At 40.7% G+C, this 16,687-nt stretch overlaps 1 protein-coding gene across 4 annotated transcripts; it reads left to right on the top strand.

Moving 5' to 3' along the window:
* Positions 1-765: 765 nt before the first annotated feature.
* LOC133926371 (ubiquitin carboxyl-terminal hydrolase 23-like) lies at positions 766-16,297 on the top strand. Of its 4 annotated transcripts, XM_062372294.1 has the most exons (12): positions 1,421-1,535; positions 1,653-1,822; positions 1,919-2,000; positions 2,806-2,916; positions 3,030-3,202; positions 3,297-3,623; positions 3,754-3,879; positions 13,909-14,586; positions 14,667-14,792; positions 14,961-15,507; positions 15,609-15,702; positions 15,874-16,297. In XM_062372294.1, exons 5-12 carry the CDS (start codon positions 3,080-3,082, stop codon positions 16,049-16,051), a joined length of 2,199 nt encoding a protein of 732 aa, XP_062228278.1. In that variant the 5' UTR covers positions 1,421-1,535; positions 1,653-1,822; positions 1,919-2,000; positions 2,806-2,916; positions 3,030-3,079; the 3' UTR covers positions 16,052-16,297. The 4 variants fall into 4 exon arrangements, with proteins under 4 accessions (XP_062228276.1, XP_062228278.1, XP_062228279.1 ...); XM_062372292.1 differs by lacking the exons at positions 1,653-1,822; positions 1,919-2,000 and adding an exon at positions 766-1,219; XM_062372295.1 differs by having other exon boundaries at positions 1,653-2,000.
* Positions 16,298-16,687: the final 390 nt, after the last annotated feature.

Here is a 16,687-nt window from a genome sequence, read left to right as displayed (position 1 = left end):
AGAGGGGGATTTGCCAAGGTGGATCGCAGGACAACACTGGTGGAGCAGAGGCACGAACTGACGCCCGATACGCGTCCCGTACCGAGTAGCCGCTGAAAAAAATCGCAAGCCCCCACCTAACCCCGGCCCCAAACGCAACGAAGACCACATGATGCTGCGATCGGATGAGGAGGGAAATTGAACGACGTGGACGCCGTGGCTGGCCTTCAAGCCACACTGCTCTAATATATATAGTAATGCTATTAGTCAAAGGACATAATCATACACTTTTTTTTTTGGTGGGAGACCGTGAAGGGGGATTGTACTACTGCTAAGTCCACGTGAAATTCCGACATGCTCAATTGATTTTAGATATGGGTAGAAGAAAGCTAAGATTAAAGGTTTACGGCAAGCACATGTGTAGTTTGACAAAAAAAGAGAGGGAAAAACAACATATAAACATTTTGTATCCTTGTGTATATTCAAAATTAGAATGAAAATGTATTGACTATAAACATGGAGGGATCAATATTTTGGTTTTTCACCGAGAGGAAGGAGACTTTTTCATCGAACAAGTCAAAGAATAAATAGTTGTAAATTCGAAATTCTTTTCTTCTTCTTTTTTACTTTTAGAAGCACTGCTCTTTGTAGAATGTTCGAAGTGTAGATATGCCACAAAAATATATAGTTCGGTTCCTACAACCCAACGCTCCAGATCGCGTCGTCCCCCCTACCCCTCCGATCCCAGCCGTCCATCCGTTAGGGGTATAGGGTTTATAGCTCCGCTGACCGCCTCCCACATCCTCCTCCCCCTCGCGTCGCGAACGGCGGCCGAAAAAAAAGAAGCGCCGCACACCAATCCTCCCCTTCCCTATCGATCGAACCAGCAAGTTTTAGTCCGAAAAAATTCCCCCAAAAATTCAGGCGAAGTGCTAACCCCTCGCGTGCCGGATCTCGTAGTACTGTACGGGTGCAGCTAAGGCGCGTCACCCTAGGTATGGCGGAAGTGTCGACGGCGCCGGCGCCGGAGGGGGTGCTGCACAGGAGGATAGAGTTCCACCTCGCGTGGAGGCCGCACTCGGCGTTGGCTGTCGGGGGAGGTGGGTTCCGGATGGAGACGCTGAATCCGTTTGCTGCGGCGGTAGGGAGAAGCGAAGGGGAGGCGAGGAGGCCGGAGAAAGGGGAGGCCGGCGGGATGGATCCGGAGCTCAGCGTCGCCAGGATCTACCTAGGGAGAATTGTGAGTGCAGAAAGTTACATTCTTTTGTGGGGTTTGGGCCATTAAAGCTGCGATTTTGATAGGGGTTTGGGCGGTATAGCAGTAGTGCATGGTGTGTTTGCCACCGGAACTATCAATTTGGGTAATTGGAATTAAAAGGAGCTGCGATTTTGGGTAGGTGGGCAATGCTTTGTTAAATTGCAGTCCCTTGATGTCTCGCAGGGTGCTGGTTTGCAAAATCTTGGGAACACCTGCTACCTCAACTCTGTTCTGCAATGCTTGACATACACGGAGCCATTCGCAGCCTATTTGCAGAGCGGGAAGCACAAGTCCTCATGTAAGTGTTGTTGCTACCGTCAACTGGCCGGCTCAACATGTTGCATCAGATGACAGTGTCGCATGCGACCTTGTGGATTTCGAAAATAGCAGTAACTGAACTGACTATTACATGCAGCTAAAAGTTAAGATATACTACCAATTCTACGCTACTGATTCATGAGTAGTGCTATGACGCCAAAGACAACAATACCTACAATCTTACACCATCAAGACATGTTTATTCCTTTTACACCCTTGGGACAATTTCACTATTTCTTGGCTTGAATCTGGTTCAACCGATCAGAGGTGCAATCCCATCTTTTCTGAGACAAAATTTCACCTATTTCATCCACTGGAAAATTCTTACAAAAGTTCATCATTCTACTTTGGAGTTTGGAGCAGTGAGTTATGCAGCGTGGGGTGAAAAGGCCATACTTTAACAGAGATGATGGATAAGAAGTCCATTTTTCAAAAAGAAACTACTGTAATGTTCACCTGTCTGAACTCTGTACAGAATATCAATTGATAGTTGATACCTTTCTAGACCACTAATCTTGTATTTTGGTCTACTCCAGTAGATTTTGGCAGACCATCCTACTGTTTTTGAAGTTGTTTCCACCTCATGTGTGGAGTGTTACCTATTAATTGATCTTCCTGTATTTCCAAATTTAATAATCTCAAAGTGTAGATAATATGTGTCTATTTCTGGATTGAATGTTTGTTCACTGTTTCACTGCAATGTGAGGTCCATATTTTGTAGTTGAGCATGTGCCTTGCATATGTGTGTATACTAGAAGCACATAATAAATGTTTTTAGCGGGAGGCATCAAATTCTTGCCTATAAAGCTTGTTCCCTATTTAGTTACGGTATAGTGTGATAGTGAGAAAATGCTTTGCACTTGTACCTATACTGCATGAAATTGACAGGAAATGTACTCACTGACGCTTGCACCTACCTGCCACGTCCAGATTTCACATGGGATGCCATACTGCATCCTTTCCTGTATAGTGGAAAACATTACTAATATGAATGTATGATAATATGTACTGATTTGTATATCATCTTAATCCCTGCCATCGGGCTCTTGTCCTTTGATGTATTTCTTTGTGGGGACTATGGAGTAGCAATGATGCTGCAGTAATATTTTGCATGACATAACCTTTTTAGGAAAACTAAACGAGTGCTTGCTTTGATGCATCCTGTTAATTAAGCATAAAGATAGTCATCTATTTCCACTGCAAGGTATTTCTCCTCTAGCTGTTGCTGATGCCTTTTCTCCTCCCTTAAGGTCGCACTGCTGGATTTTGTGCACTATGTGCTCTTCAGAATCACGTCAAGACTGCTCTTCAGTCAACGGGAAAAATAGTGACACCATCACTATTTGTCAAGAACTTGCGCTGTATCCTTTTCTCTGCTCATTAACTGGAATGCCTCTTTCCATTTTAACTGTTGGAAATTCTTTCATATAGCTTTTATCCAATGATCAGAATGGGATCTTTGACTGCAAAATAGGCATTTCTCGTAGTTTCCGCAATTCAAGGCAAGAAGATGCACATGAATTAATGGTTAATTTGCTGGAGTCCATGCATAAATGCTGTTTACCTTCTGGAGTACCAAGCGAGTCTCAAAGTGCTTATGACAAAAGCTTAGTTCACAAAATATTTGGTGGCCGCCTTAGAAGTCAGGTATGTTCTGTGCCTTGTTTAGTTACACCGAGACTGGCATAAGAAACCTCATTTCCATAGTCATCACTGATTGGCCATGTATATGTTGTTCAAGGTGAAATGCACACGATGCTCACATTGTTCCAACAAATTTGATCCTTTCTTGGATCTCAGTCTTGATATTGCCAAGGCCACTACTTTGGTGCGGGCACTTCAAAATTTCACTGAGGAAGAGCTATTAGATGGGGGTCAAAAGCAATACCAGTGCGAACGCTGCAGGCAGAAAGTTGTAGCAAAGAAGAGGTTTACAATTGATAAAACTCCAAATGTTTTGACAATTCATCTGAAGCGTTTCAGCCCGTTCAACCCTCGTGAAAAGATTGACAAAAAAGTGGACTTCCAACCAATTCTCGACTTGACACCATTTGTTAGTGATTCTAAAGTGAGCAACTTGTTCTGAATGTTCTTGCATTACCTTGAACACTTTCAATTAGCTTCTCTTGGTACTCTTATTCATTAGCGTTTTCAGTTAGCTCTCTTGGTATTATTACTCATTATGATCATTTGTGCAGGGTACAGATTTTAAATACAGTCTTTATGGTGTCTTAGTTCATGCTGGTTGGAACACTCAATCAGGTCATTACTATTGCTTCGTTCGTACGTCCAGTGGGATGTGGCACAATCTTGATGATAACCAGGTCTAGTATGGCATTACTCTTTCCATGAGCTTTACTCATTCATTTTTTGTTTACAGTGCTACTGCTAGCATTAGCTTGCAGACTCATTTAGAGTCCATGTAATTAACATTTCTCAAACTACTTGTTTCCGTTTTCAAGATAATTACCATATTTAAGTCTTGCACTCCATTAACTCAGAATTTTTTTGTCCAGAATTTTGTTCTGTACTTTTCAAAAGCTTCATTGAAGCCTCACAAAATACATACACTTGGTGTATCATCAAGATTTAGTTTTCTGAAATGCACACTTAAGTTCTCATTGATTCCTCAAAATGTCTTTACAACAGTGAGGATTCACTAGTCTGTAGTTTGAAACGACAATGATGTCGTCTAGAGGGGGATGAATAGGTGTTCTCTTCCGAATTTAAAATTATGCAGTGGATTATACAAAATCTGGAACTTCTGAGTTCAGAGATTTGGAAGAGGTCTATACAGAATCTAGAACTTCCGGGTTTTACTCGGAACTTCCGAGTTCAGCATAGAACCTAAAATGCTAGGTTCAACTAGTGCTCTAACATCATAAACGAAGTGTGATGGAATGAAATCCTAGGGTGATAGACAAGCACAACAATTCTAAGCAAGATATGCAAGAGAGCTCAAGAATTGATATCAGAAATAAAGATACAAGTATGCAATTTAATTCTATACAAGATATACAAAACGAGATAGAATGAATTGCAAGCAAGCCTATAGCGAATAAGCACAAATGTAAAGGAGACGCGAAGACAATTGATTTGTTACCGAAGTTTGGATATTCACCAATATCGTACGTCCCCGTTGAGGAAGCTTGGTCGCACTTGAGCCGGGTCTCTTTTAACTATTTTCCTCACCAAGCTCGATCACACTTAAGCTTGGGTTTTTACTATGGCCAACTCTTCCTCCACTCTGGAGATGGTGAGTTCCGCAACCACTTCTGGGTCTCCTCACAAGCTTCAATTAAGGAGATCGCCGGTAATCGCCCCATCGAGCCATCTAGGAGACGGTGGTCTTCAAGAGTAACAAACTTCTGAACTCACGCACGATCCGCGCCGAGTGCTCAAAAACACGCAACCAATGAGACAACTGTGGGCTACCAACGTACCACACCCCTCACACACCTCTCTCTATTCACTAAGACACTAAGGCTTGATTTTCACCAAATTTTGCTAGAGGGAAGAGGAGCACTCAAATTTGGAACATCAAGTTCAAAACACCTCACACCACTAGCACAAAGCCAACTAAGCAACCTTATGCACGCAAGGAGGCCAAGGGGCATTTATACCCCACTTTCAAAACCTAGCCGTTGGGCAGATTTTGCACAACCCGGAGCTTCCGGTACAACTCAGAACTTCTTGGTTCCAAGAATCCCAACGGCTAGAAACTAGCTGTTACAAGACATTTTGGCCTAACTCGGAACTTCCGGGTAGAACCCGGAACTTTCGGGTTGCACACGCCCACAACATCAGAGGATCCCTAACTAGAACTCCATCCAGAGGGTCCGGTTAAGCTCACAAGAATTTAGATGTTCCGGACCCACCCAGAACTTCCGGATCTCCTCACAGAGCCCAAACAAAGCACCCCTGCTCGGAGCTCATCCGAAGGTTTCGGCTACCCGAAACTTCCAGGTACAACCCGAAACTTTTGGATTGCACACAAATTTAAGCCATTCAAGGCACCCTAGGAACTTTCGGAACCACACATCCGATACTTCCACACACTTCCGCCACCAGACTCCTAAAGCGAACTCTCAATATAAACCTATCCCGCACTAAGCACATGGTTTGAGCACTCGACACCACAATCGAGCAACGCTTTAGGCAGTCCCTATTGATAGTAGGCAATCGATACTATAACCCGGTCTCCCACCAAACTCTTTGAGACCGGTAAAACTAGAAAAACTATTCTAGTTATACATTTGCCTTAAGCAATTCCATCGGACTTGACGAACACATCATCCTAATCTCGATGCTTCTCGTAGCTCTTCAAGGCTCGTCATCAGCTCTTCACTTGAGCTTGATGACGATCTTCATCTGCGCTTCCCTTCTTGATCGTCATGTGATTGATGCGAATCACCCATAGCTTCTCATGGCCTCGCACGGTCCATTGGCGCAGAGTCTTCACTCGTCCTTCACCATCGCATTGGTCCTTCGGCGCCAAGCCATTTGCTTGTCCTTCACCATCGGATGGTCCATCGCACTCGAGTATTGCTTGTCCTTCACTGTCCTGTCAGAGGAAGCTATTTTGTATCCGACACCTTCAATGAATTTACTTGTTCACCACTGAGGCATGAACAACATGCATCAAGCATATAAGTTTCCACTAAGTTTGTCTTGATCTTGTTTTTTCAACTTGGCGTATTGAATATCTCAATTCAACTCATATCTTCTTATGGAACATAACCCTAATTTGCTCTCAACCACAAAATACATGTGTTGTTCATAAAACATAATTGACAACTCTATACCTTAAGTTATTTGATCTCCTTAAATAACTTATCCTTCACGTTTATTGTCAATCTTAATATGAAACCTAATCCCACTCACCTCTCAAGCACATCGCATATATGTTAGTCCATAAAACTCTATTGATAATGCTATACATTTAGTTACTTGATCTTCCGCAAGTAACTTTGCCTTTACGTTTATTGTCAAACTTCTTGAGCTTCTTGTTCTCCTTATGAGCATCATTAAGAACTCAAAGACATCGATGCATTTCTTGATCTCATAGTATTTCTCAACGAATCTATGTTTTATCACTTATGCATCTTCCTATAGAATAACTTACTAATAATTCTCAACAATATTATTAGTTCATAGGTATTATCATTAACTTACCCGAGCATCACTTAGAACTCATCCATCTTAATGTATCTCCTCCATGCACCACCTATGTAAACCTACTAACAATTCTCAACACCATTGTTAGTCTATAGGTATTGTCATTAATTACTAAAACCACAGTTAGGGGCTAGATGCATTTTCAGTCTTTCCTATTTTAGTAATTGATGATAATCTTACTAGATGGTTATATTTGAAAAAAATAAAGTTCTAAGTATACATTTAATCCGAAGATGAATGTATATAAAGAATAAGTTTTGGAAACATCAAACATCGCAAAGATATGTGAGGTTATCAAAACTAGTTATACTAGTATCAAACATCACTAATGTTTTGATGTTAGTAGAACTAAACATATATATATATATATATATATATATATATATATATAGAAAACTCCCCCATAATCTATACATGTGTAAATGAATATTGAATATAATTGTATATATTATCTATTTCAAATTTTGAATGGAGTTTCCTTTATACATACGAAGCATGACAAAATATATATCAAAATGAGTATGCTCATGCAAAGCAAAAACTCAAAAACAAAAAAGAATTGCATGGTTTTGCTTTTTAAAACTCCTCCAATTGACATCCTCTGAACAAACATAGCATCTATTATAAATTCTTCCCTATGAGCAAAACTCTCTTACAAAATATAATATCTAATCTAAATTCTTCCCTAATTGATATTAATACCAAAATAGAATCATCGAAACGAATTCTCCCAATTGATGTCAATTTGGCAAGAATTTTAAGTACTTACTAAAAAGAGAGAGTTTACTCCAAAGCACATTAGCTCTATCCTACAAAAGGAATCATCAGAAGCTAGTGCATGACTATGTATGGTATGAGCTCCCCCATGATATGTGCATTTCTTATAATTTGAGTGAAATGCACTTATCCATTTATGAATCATGTGAGGAGATCATACCATACAAAGAGTCAAAGGGATTTAAAGAGATGCCAAAAGAGAGATGATAAAAGGAAACCGATTGAAATATATATTAAATGGAATTGCAAAAGATACCAGTTAAAATCTAAGGCATACCTATTGAAACATATGTCAATTGAAGACAAGTCAAGCATTAGTTCGAAATGAATAATCCAAAACACAAGTGCACTGGATTAGGCTTAAAGTTGAACATAGCAAAACTGTTTACATTATAACGAATTTTTTGTTTATCACATAGAGTTAACATCTCCTAAGCTTATATGTTCAATAGAGACAATTTAAATTGGACTATAAATCCAAAGCAAAAGATTTTGTCAATTTCATCAATGTGGCATATAAGAGCAACTGAAGCATCTGATATGAATTCTTTTGTATATTTGAGATTGGATAAATCATAAATATGATTATATAGTTCTCACAAAAATATGCTACTTCAAATTGCTTATATTTGTAATAAAGAGGGTTTTAGGCACTTGCATGAAAAGCAGATTTTTGCAAGCTATTTTCATGCTACGATGCAATCTTCACAAGATTGAATATTTGATATTAAATGCATGAATTAAGAACAAGTTACCGATAATGACATTGAATTGATGTAGTAGATCATTATTTATACGTGTTTAGCTTTACTTTGATATGGTCCTTTTGATTCCAATTGAGGTTGAAGGAGAGTATATTCTTTATGAATATCAATTGAAAGATAAAGATAATCTTTATGAATCCCAATTAAAATGATCTTCTTTTCGGAAAGACCTTCATTATGATTAGCCTAAGTATCCAATGCATCTCTGTTGTACTTAAAACTCATTTAAGTACAATTTATTCTCTAAACTCATTAGGTCATAAGAGGTTAGCAAAATCTCACCTCATAGAGTAAACTCTCCAATAAACAGCGCATATTGATATGGAATTGATAACAATTGAAGTTCATACCGATAGTTAGATAACAATTGAAAGTGTATACTAATTGATATATCAATTGAAACAAAAGAAAACTCTATACACCTTATAGCTATTAAAAGCTCTTAAGAGAGACTTACTCTATATGTTGGATCAAGGAAAACAAACATGCTAGATATTAGTATTTAAATCAAACAAACGTGCTCGTCACTTTCAAGATTCAATAAAGATATAATTTGGACAAAAAAAATATGGAAGACATGACGATACCAATGAAAGGCAAAATATCAAAGAGTTGTCCAAATTACTTCTAAGACAAAAAGATCAACAAATGATCACTCGTAAAGTTCAACAAGTGAACTAAGCAATGATTTGAGCATATAAAAAAATGAATTACATTCATGCTCAAAAACTTAAGTAAGAATATAGATGAAGATACACGCATTGAGATAGCAAGCTTCCAAAAAATCGAGGTTTGGAAAATTATATCTTTATTGAAGTTAAAGGCAAATTTTCTAACATAGAAGTTAAAGTAAATCTTTCACAAGGAAAGAAATCACGTAGAAGTAAAGATTGAAATGAAGTTGATCAACAAATATTACCATTTGTATCACTACCAATTGTAAGAAAATAATAGTATATGGAAATATCTCAAGATGATAATATGCACTAATTCATTAGGCGACATTTTTACTCTAGTTGGTAAGGCCCTTAAAGAGAGATCTGACTCTGATACAATTGAAAGGATAATAATGTTGCATAGAGGGAGGTGAATAGTCATTCTCTTCTAAATTTAAAACTATACAGCAGATTATACAGAATCCGGAACTTTCGGGTTCAGAGATTTTGAAAAGGCCTATACAGAATCCGGAATTTTCGGGTTCAGTGTAAACCTGAAATGCTAGGTTCAACTAGTGCTCTAACACCCTAAACAAAGTGTGATGGAATGAAATCCTAGGGTGATAGACAAGCACAACAATTCTAAGCAAATTATGCAAGAGAGCTCAAGAATTGATATCATAAATGAAGATATAAGCATGCAATTTAATTCTATACAAGATATACAAAATGAGATAGAACGAATTGCAAGCAAGCCTATAGCGAATAAGCACAAATGTAAAGAAGACACAAAGACACTTGATTTGTTATCGAAGTTCGGATATCCACCGATATCCCCACGTCTCTGTTGAGAAAGCTCGATCGCATTTGAGCTTGGTCTCTTTCAATCTTTTTCCTCACTAAGCTTGGTCACACTTGAGCTTGGGTTTTCACTATGGTCAACTCTTCCTCCACTTCAGAGATGGTGAGTTCCGCAACCGCTTCTGGGTCTCCTCACAAGCTTCATTTGAGGAGATAACCGGCAATCGCTCCACCAAGCCGTCTAGGAAACAATGGTCTCCAAGAGTAACAAACTCCCGAACTCGCGCATGATCCACGTCGAGTGCTTGAAAACATGCAACCAATGCGACAACCGTGGGCTATCAAAGTACCACACCCCTCACATACATCTCTCTCTATTCACTAAGCCACAAAGACTTGAAAATAAGTTTTCTCTAGACTTACAAAAATCGTTGTCCCAGGGCAGGCTCTCCTCTCATTGGTCTACTCAACCTGCTATAGCTCCTTTTGGTAGGAAGCTTGCTCTAAGTGATATCTTGAGACAAAGCACATTTTCTTCTCATTGGTCAGTCTTGCCGGCACGGAGGATATCTGTGGACCGTGATCTTCTAAATCCCTATCTTAAAGGGATTTCTCGAACAAAGCAAAAAGGCCCATAGCTCCTATCTCTAAGCAAGGCAATTTTGCGGAGGATTCTGGTTAGGTGTAGCAGCGCCCAGAGGTCAGGTTACCAAAGCGTTTCTCCTCTACTAGATGATGTTGCAAATGCTTGGGCTTAGGTCACTTTGTCAGAGACTGTAAGAGGGAAATAAGGTGCAATAAATGTTTTAACTATGGTCATTTAGCAAAAATTTGCATCAAGAAAAAACTTCATCAACGATTCATATTGTTTCGTACGGATCGTAAGGATCTTTGCCTCAACTCTTTTGCTGATTGGGGAGGCCTAGTTTCTTGTACCTCAACACCTTCACCTTCTAATAATAGCCACATTCCGTCAAACACTCCGAGTGAGAAAGCCCTCCCCTCTCCACAATTTGACCCCTCCACTCCTAACTCTGATCATCTCCCATCAAACCTCGATCTTCCTGCCTCTTTCGACCTCAACAGGAGTTGGAGACGTCTATGGCTAACATTGCTATTGATCCCTTGCGATTAATACCTCCCGAGATGGTTGTTGAAGAGGGTCAGAAAGACTCCCTCGTGCTTCGGTTTCGCTGGTTGGAAACCCTCTCCACAAGCATGAAGAATATGCAATTGCATTGGCTGTGGACGACAACATTGATGAGGACGACTTTAATGTCTTCATGCACCAGGTTAGTCAATGCCTTTAGGACAAGCATTTTCATGTTCAGTTCTGTTGTCCCCATCCAAATGGGATAGGAACTTTTTAGATGAGGGATATCTTCCAAAGAGATTGCATAGTTCCTAGCACCATCATGCTTAACAAAGTTAATCTGAAATCCATCCACCACATGAAGCATTTCACTGACTAGTAACCACACACGTCTTACACACACGTGGAATCAATAATATTGTGACGATGACAATAATTTTCATGGGAAAAAATAATTGAAAACAAAAATATGAGGATCCATCCCTTCGTGTAGACGATCGTCGAACGCGTCTAGATGATGACTAGTCGCTAGTCGAATTCTTGGCGTCTAGTCTAGGGCCTAGACGCAACTCTAAACGGCTAGATCGTCTAGATGGTCAACTCTGGTTAAAGACGGACTAGTCAGTGAATCAAGATGGTGGCTGGAAGCGATTAGTAGGCTACACGCGTGACTAGGCGGCTGTCTTGGCGATGCAGAGTTTGGCAGGTCCGCGTGGGAGGATTGTTTTGGTTGTTCGCGGGACCAAAATTTGGCCTCGAAACTATTCCCCGCACCGCACGAAACCTAAATAATCCATCAATTCCCCATTAGTCTCTCCTCTCATCTATGGCGGTGCTGCTGGTCGCAGCTCCCTGCGCCCACGCCCGCGTTGTCACCCACACCCGTGGCCTTGTTTGATCTGTTGCCTGCGCCCGCGCTGTTGCCGGTCGCATGCGCCTACAACCTTGTTCGAGCCGTCACCCATGGCTGTGCTCAAGCCGTCGCCTGTTGACGCGCCCACGCTGTCATCTGTGCTCGCACTGTCACCCCTTCGCTCTATAAATCCCTTGCCGTGGACAAGTACTAGCCCTAATCCTTGGATCTATCTATGCTCCTGCACCGGATTTATGCTCTAGCTCCCCTCAGATGGTGCGCTCTAGCAACCTGTGCTGCAACCACCATAGCTAGCTCAGGCACTGGTCCATCACCTGTAGCCTGGGCATCATCTCCTTGTGTGTGTGGGTCATCTTATGTCTTATGATGATTATTGATTGATGAACTCGATGATAATGTATTTGGAAGGTATGCCTCAAAACTCACTTGAAAATATATTTGTTTGCATTTTTTCTGCTATAGTACAAAACTACAGGTTTTAGCCCTCCTGCTGGGTGGGCGCTTCCTTCGTCTATCGTATGTCTCGCTTGGCTTCGTCCTGAACCAAGGAGTCAAGTCCGTCTAGTTGCTGTCTATACAGCCTAGTCGCTAGTCACGGGGTAACTGACTGTCTACGTCTAGCGTTTAGGTGAACATTGTTCTCAACTGAAGATAGCAAAACATGCACATCTTTACACAGGGAAAGTAAATGACATAGAAAGGAAGTGAAAGGAAAGTACATGAGATTAAGCTAACCTTCGATGCGCAGCATGGCAAAGCGGGCTCGGAGGTTGATGAGACCATGCGAGGCGTGGGAGGAGATTGGTTGTTGCCTGGGGGGAGGAGATCAAGGAATTTGATTACGTATTGTAATTATTGGGGTCTAAGTACGAATTTGAGCTGTATGATTAAGACTTGTGAACAGTAGATATCAAAAGCTCATGCATAACACTTGTATTCTATATCTAATTATTATAGTAGATATAGATTGATTTTAGTTATTGGATATAGGTGAAAGAAAATAATGGTGTATTAATACTTTGTAACGTTGATAGCACTTATTAATTGTAGGTTTCCAAACAATTATTTTCATACACGAACAGGATCGACCGTTGCCGTCAACCGTCTTCCCTGCGCTCCTCGTTGTCCGCCGCTGCCCCTGTGGCTTGCAGTGTCCGCCGTTGCCCAACGAGATCTGATCTGTCGCTGTTGAGAGAGATGGAGGGGGAAGTTGGTAGTGATGGAGATCTGCGCTCCTCGTTTGTGCTCGCACACACAGAGTTGGGGGAAGGGAATGAAGGGGATGGGGGAGGGGTGGGGGTGGCTGTTTTGGGGCTGCATAGAGAGACTGATTGGGCCAAGTTGGGCTGCTTTCATGGTGGAAGGTTGGATGCAACAAGATCTTCTGTGCATGCCAGCCCCTCAAGTCCTCAACTAACTAACCAAGTGTTTTGTGTTCTGTTCTCTCTTCTCTGTTTTAACACTTCTGTAGTATTGCTCAATACCATATGTCGCACCAGTTCATGTAGGCTGGTGGCACTTCAGTTAGCACTAGCACTAGCAATTGTGAATTCTGAATTTCTGATAGCAGTATACTAGTATAGCACTAGTTCTGAATTCTGATAGCATTGTAGCACACATTTTCAGAGCATGGCTATTTTGATTTCCTAATATCCTAGATAACTTTTGAGCTGCATTTACATTGCCATTTGCCAATATAATTTCCTAATATCCTAGACTAATGTGTGTATTTACCACATCGATGTGTGTATGGCGTCGCCATGCCACGCGCTATATGCACCGTAAAGGTGTGAAGGTGATGAGTTGCCATGCCTCACCACACTGCCGTAACAACTATGATTGAGTTTTCTATTTCTTTGTTGGCCATGTCCATGCCACTTAGCCCAATGTAGCCATTTGGTTTTTTCTGAAGTGTTACCCGAGACTTATTCGTGGTTGCCTGTCGTTGATGTCACCTACTATCCCGCTTTGATACATTACTATCTTGGTTTCACTGTGTTGGAGAAGAACACATTGGCTAAATTAGCAACATAAGAATTATGGATTATGTACTCTGCATTTCTAGTGAGGAAACAAAAAATTGTTCCTATCGTGTGCTTGAGCTATATTGCATCATGGGTACTACTTTCACTTCGAGCCCCATAGCTAGTTTGCAGACTCTGGTTTCTCCTCTGAGTCCTTGTACTGATTCTTATTGACATCAACTGCAGGTACGCCAAGTTCGGGAGGCTGATGTATTGAAACAGAAGGCTTATATGTTATTTTATGTACGTGACAGTGTTGGAAACTCAATGGTGCGCAAAGATAATGGCACTGCTAATGTGCCAGCAAAGAAAACTCCTGAAAAAATCTCGTGTCTGAATGGTATAATCCAAAGTGGTGTAAAAACACCAAAATTGAATGGCTCCTCATCTCCATTTGGTGATAAGATAATGCACAACATAAGCAATGGCTACTCTAGCATTTTCGGCAAAATTTCACCAGACCATTGCTTAAAGAATGATTTAAAAACCGAAGGTGCTGCAGCTTCTCAAAACAGTGTCCTGCCTTCCGCACAGCAAACTCTTATACGTCAAAATGATGCTGCTACCTTGCCCACTAAATCAGTGGGATTTGCTGAAAGTGGCCAGAAGGAGACATCTTCCTCACATCAACCTGTGTCGCTTATCAATACTAGTGGTAAACCACACAGGTCTTTGCTGGGACTGCAACCAAAGGCTGACACGGGGAAAATTATTTCTGTTGTCTCACCCATGGCTAATGGTGCTGCTACATTGTCTAAAACAGATACACAAACTTCTCAACCTCAAACAGCTACATTTTCCAAGTCAGCTGCCCATGTAAATGACACAGACACAGGGTTTACTGCACGGACTTTGTCAAAGAAGGTTTGCTTTATAATGGTCACTTTATTTTGTTTGTAATTACAATTAATTCACAGCTTATTTTATTTCATGTAACATTACAGGATGCTATTGTTTCAAATGGTGTCATGCCTAGCAATGGATGTCTAACTTCCAGTGAGAAAGTGAAGGACTTGCAGAAGTCTCAGAAGCAAGCTAATGAAACTGCAAAAGCACTTCCTTTGAGCCAGGTATATCAGCCCCGTCCTACCCTCCTCTCTTTCCATCTTCTGTTCCTCTGTTATTACACATATACCTTTTAAACACATGCTTTGCAGATAGACTAAATCATAAGTTACCATCGTTTTGATAAACATGAGTTGATCTTTGTTACATTTGGTGCATTTATCTTCATGCAGAATAACATTGCACCAGGACTTTCACAAGTCGATTGTGGAAGACAGATCTGCTCTGGAGGTTCTGTGCAGGTTGCTGTGGCTGATTCATGCAATGGCACTATAGCTAAAAAGGCGAATTTGAAGTCAAAGTTTGTGAGGTATCCTGTTGTGAACATGTGGTTAGGGTCCAGACAACTGTTGGTAGCCTCACTAAAGCTAGGAAAGAAAACGAAATGCAAGAGAACTAGAAGACGATCTATAGCTTGTTTAGGTGACAGCATCAATGAGCAGTCGACATCAACATCGGCAACTGTGCCATCTGAAGCTGTAGAATGTACTTCCGGCCGGGGGAAACGTGCATATGCTAGTGCAAGTCCCGAAGACAGGCAGAAGGTTTTAGGAGCCTGTGTTGGTGCTGGTACAAGTTCAACTTTTGCTAGGGCTGACCTTTCAAAGTTGGGTCCAAGCACTTCTGCAGATCAGACACAATCAGAGATACAAGTAGATGCTAAGTTGGGAGTTTCCCAACCTGTCAGTATTCGTGCGACAGACTTGATGGAAGCTACTGGTTAGCACATTTTCTCTTCGCAGATGCACGTTCTGTGCTAGAGATGAAATGTACTGTTGTGCCACCAATTTTAACCTGCAATTTGTTTACATGCTTTTCAGTTCCATGCTGGGATGACATTGACGTGCCAAATACCAAGGTTGCAGAGTCGCAACGTTCAAAACGCAAGAGCATTGGCTACATCTTAGATGAGTTGTGAGTTTCTATTTTGCGGTTTATCCTGAATAAATCTATTATTGTTCTGTCGTGTTTCTTGTTTTCATCTGCAAGTTTTTCTTCCCTGATTTTGTATTGGGCTTCAGACTAATCCATCTTTGAAGGAAACAAATACCTAACTGAACTTACATTCACTTCACCTCTTTCCAGGGATGAGGAGTATGATCGAGGAAAGACAAAGAAAGTCCGAAATTCAAAGGAAGTTTTTGATGGGACAAACCCCTTCCAGGAGGAGGCAAACTGTGTAACGCAGCGGAGGATGAAACAGAAAATTTACCAAGGTAAATCTTGGAATAAGTCTAACAGGTTAGACGAGTTGAGAATATGAAGACACTCCCAAGAAGCGCAAGCTGTTGTTGTACCACCCTATTTATGAAGAAATCATTCGTTGTTCTTTGTCACTACGTTGTTTTAACAGTTTTGACAGACATTTGAACCTGTATTCGATTGTAACTGATTCTGTATCGGAACAACGTGAGATAATGTTTTCATACCTGCTGTTTGTTGTTTACTGAGTGAGCAATATGATGCTGACGAATAATACGAGTGGTGTTGCCATGTTAGCCTTGTGAAATCACTGTAATTACTGCAATGCTGTAATTTGTTGGTGCTATATGCTGTCGAATATAAGTTTTTGACAATATGTGTAATTGATTGGGGTAGCTTTAAGATCAAGGATTGAACACGAATTAAGACACATGATATAGGTAGATTTGGGCCATCACATCTTGTATGGATGGTGATGTGTGTACATTCCCTTAGTATAAATAATGTGTATAAATTGATCTATTATAGGGAATAGATCTGATCTAAGTTAAACTAAGGATGATATCGCAGAGTATCTCTTATGATCTTATACTTGCGTTGAGTTGTGATGCATAAGTTTTCTCTTTCCCTGAGGGTCTAGGTTTTCGCTTTATATATGGTTGATATGCCTCTTTCTATTCAGTCGTAGTCGATAGTT

The sequence above is a fragment of the Phragmites australis genome, chromosome 8 (genome assembly GCF_958298935.1).
Source record: "Phragmites australis chromosome 8, lpPhrAust1.1, whole genome shotgun sequence".
NCBI classification, from domain to species: domain Eukaryota; kingdom Viridiplantae; phylum Streptophyta; class Magnoliopsida; order Poales; family Poaceae; genus Phragmites; species Phragmites australis.
This window is presented reverse-complemented; position numbering and strand designations above follow the sequence as displayed.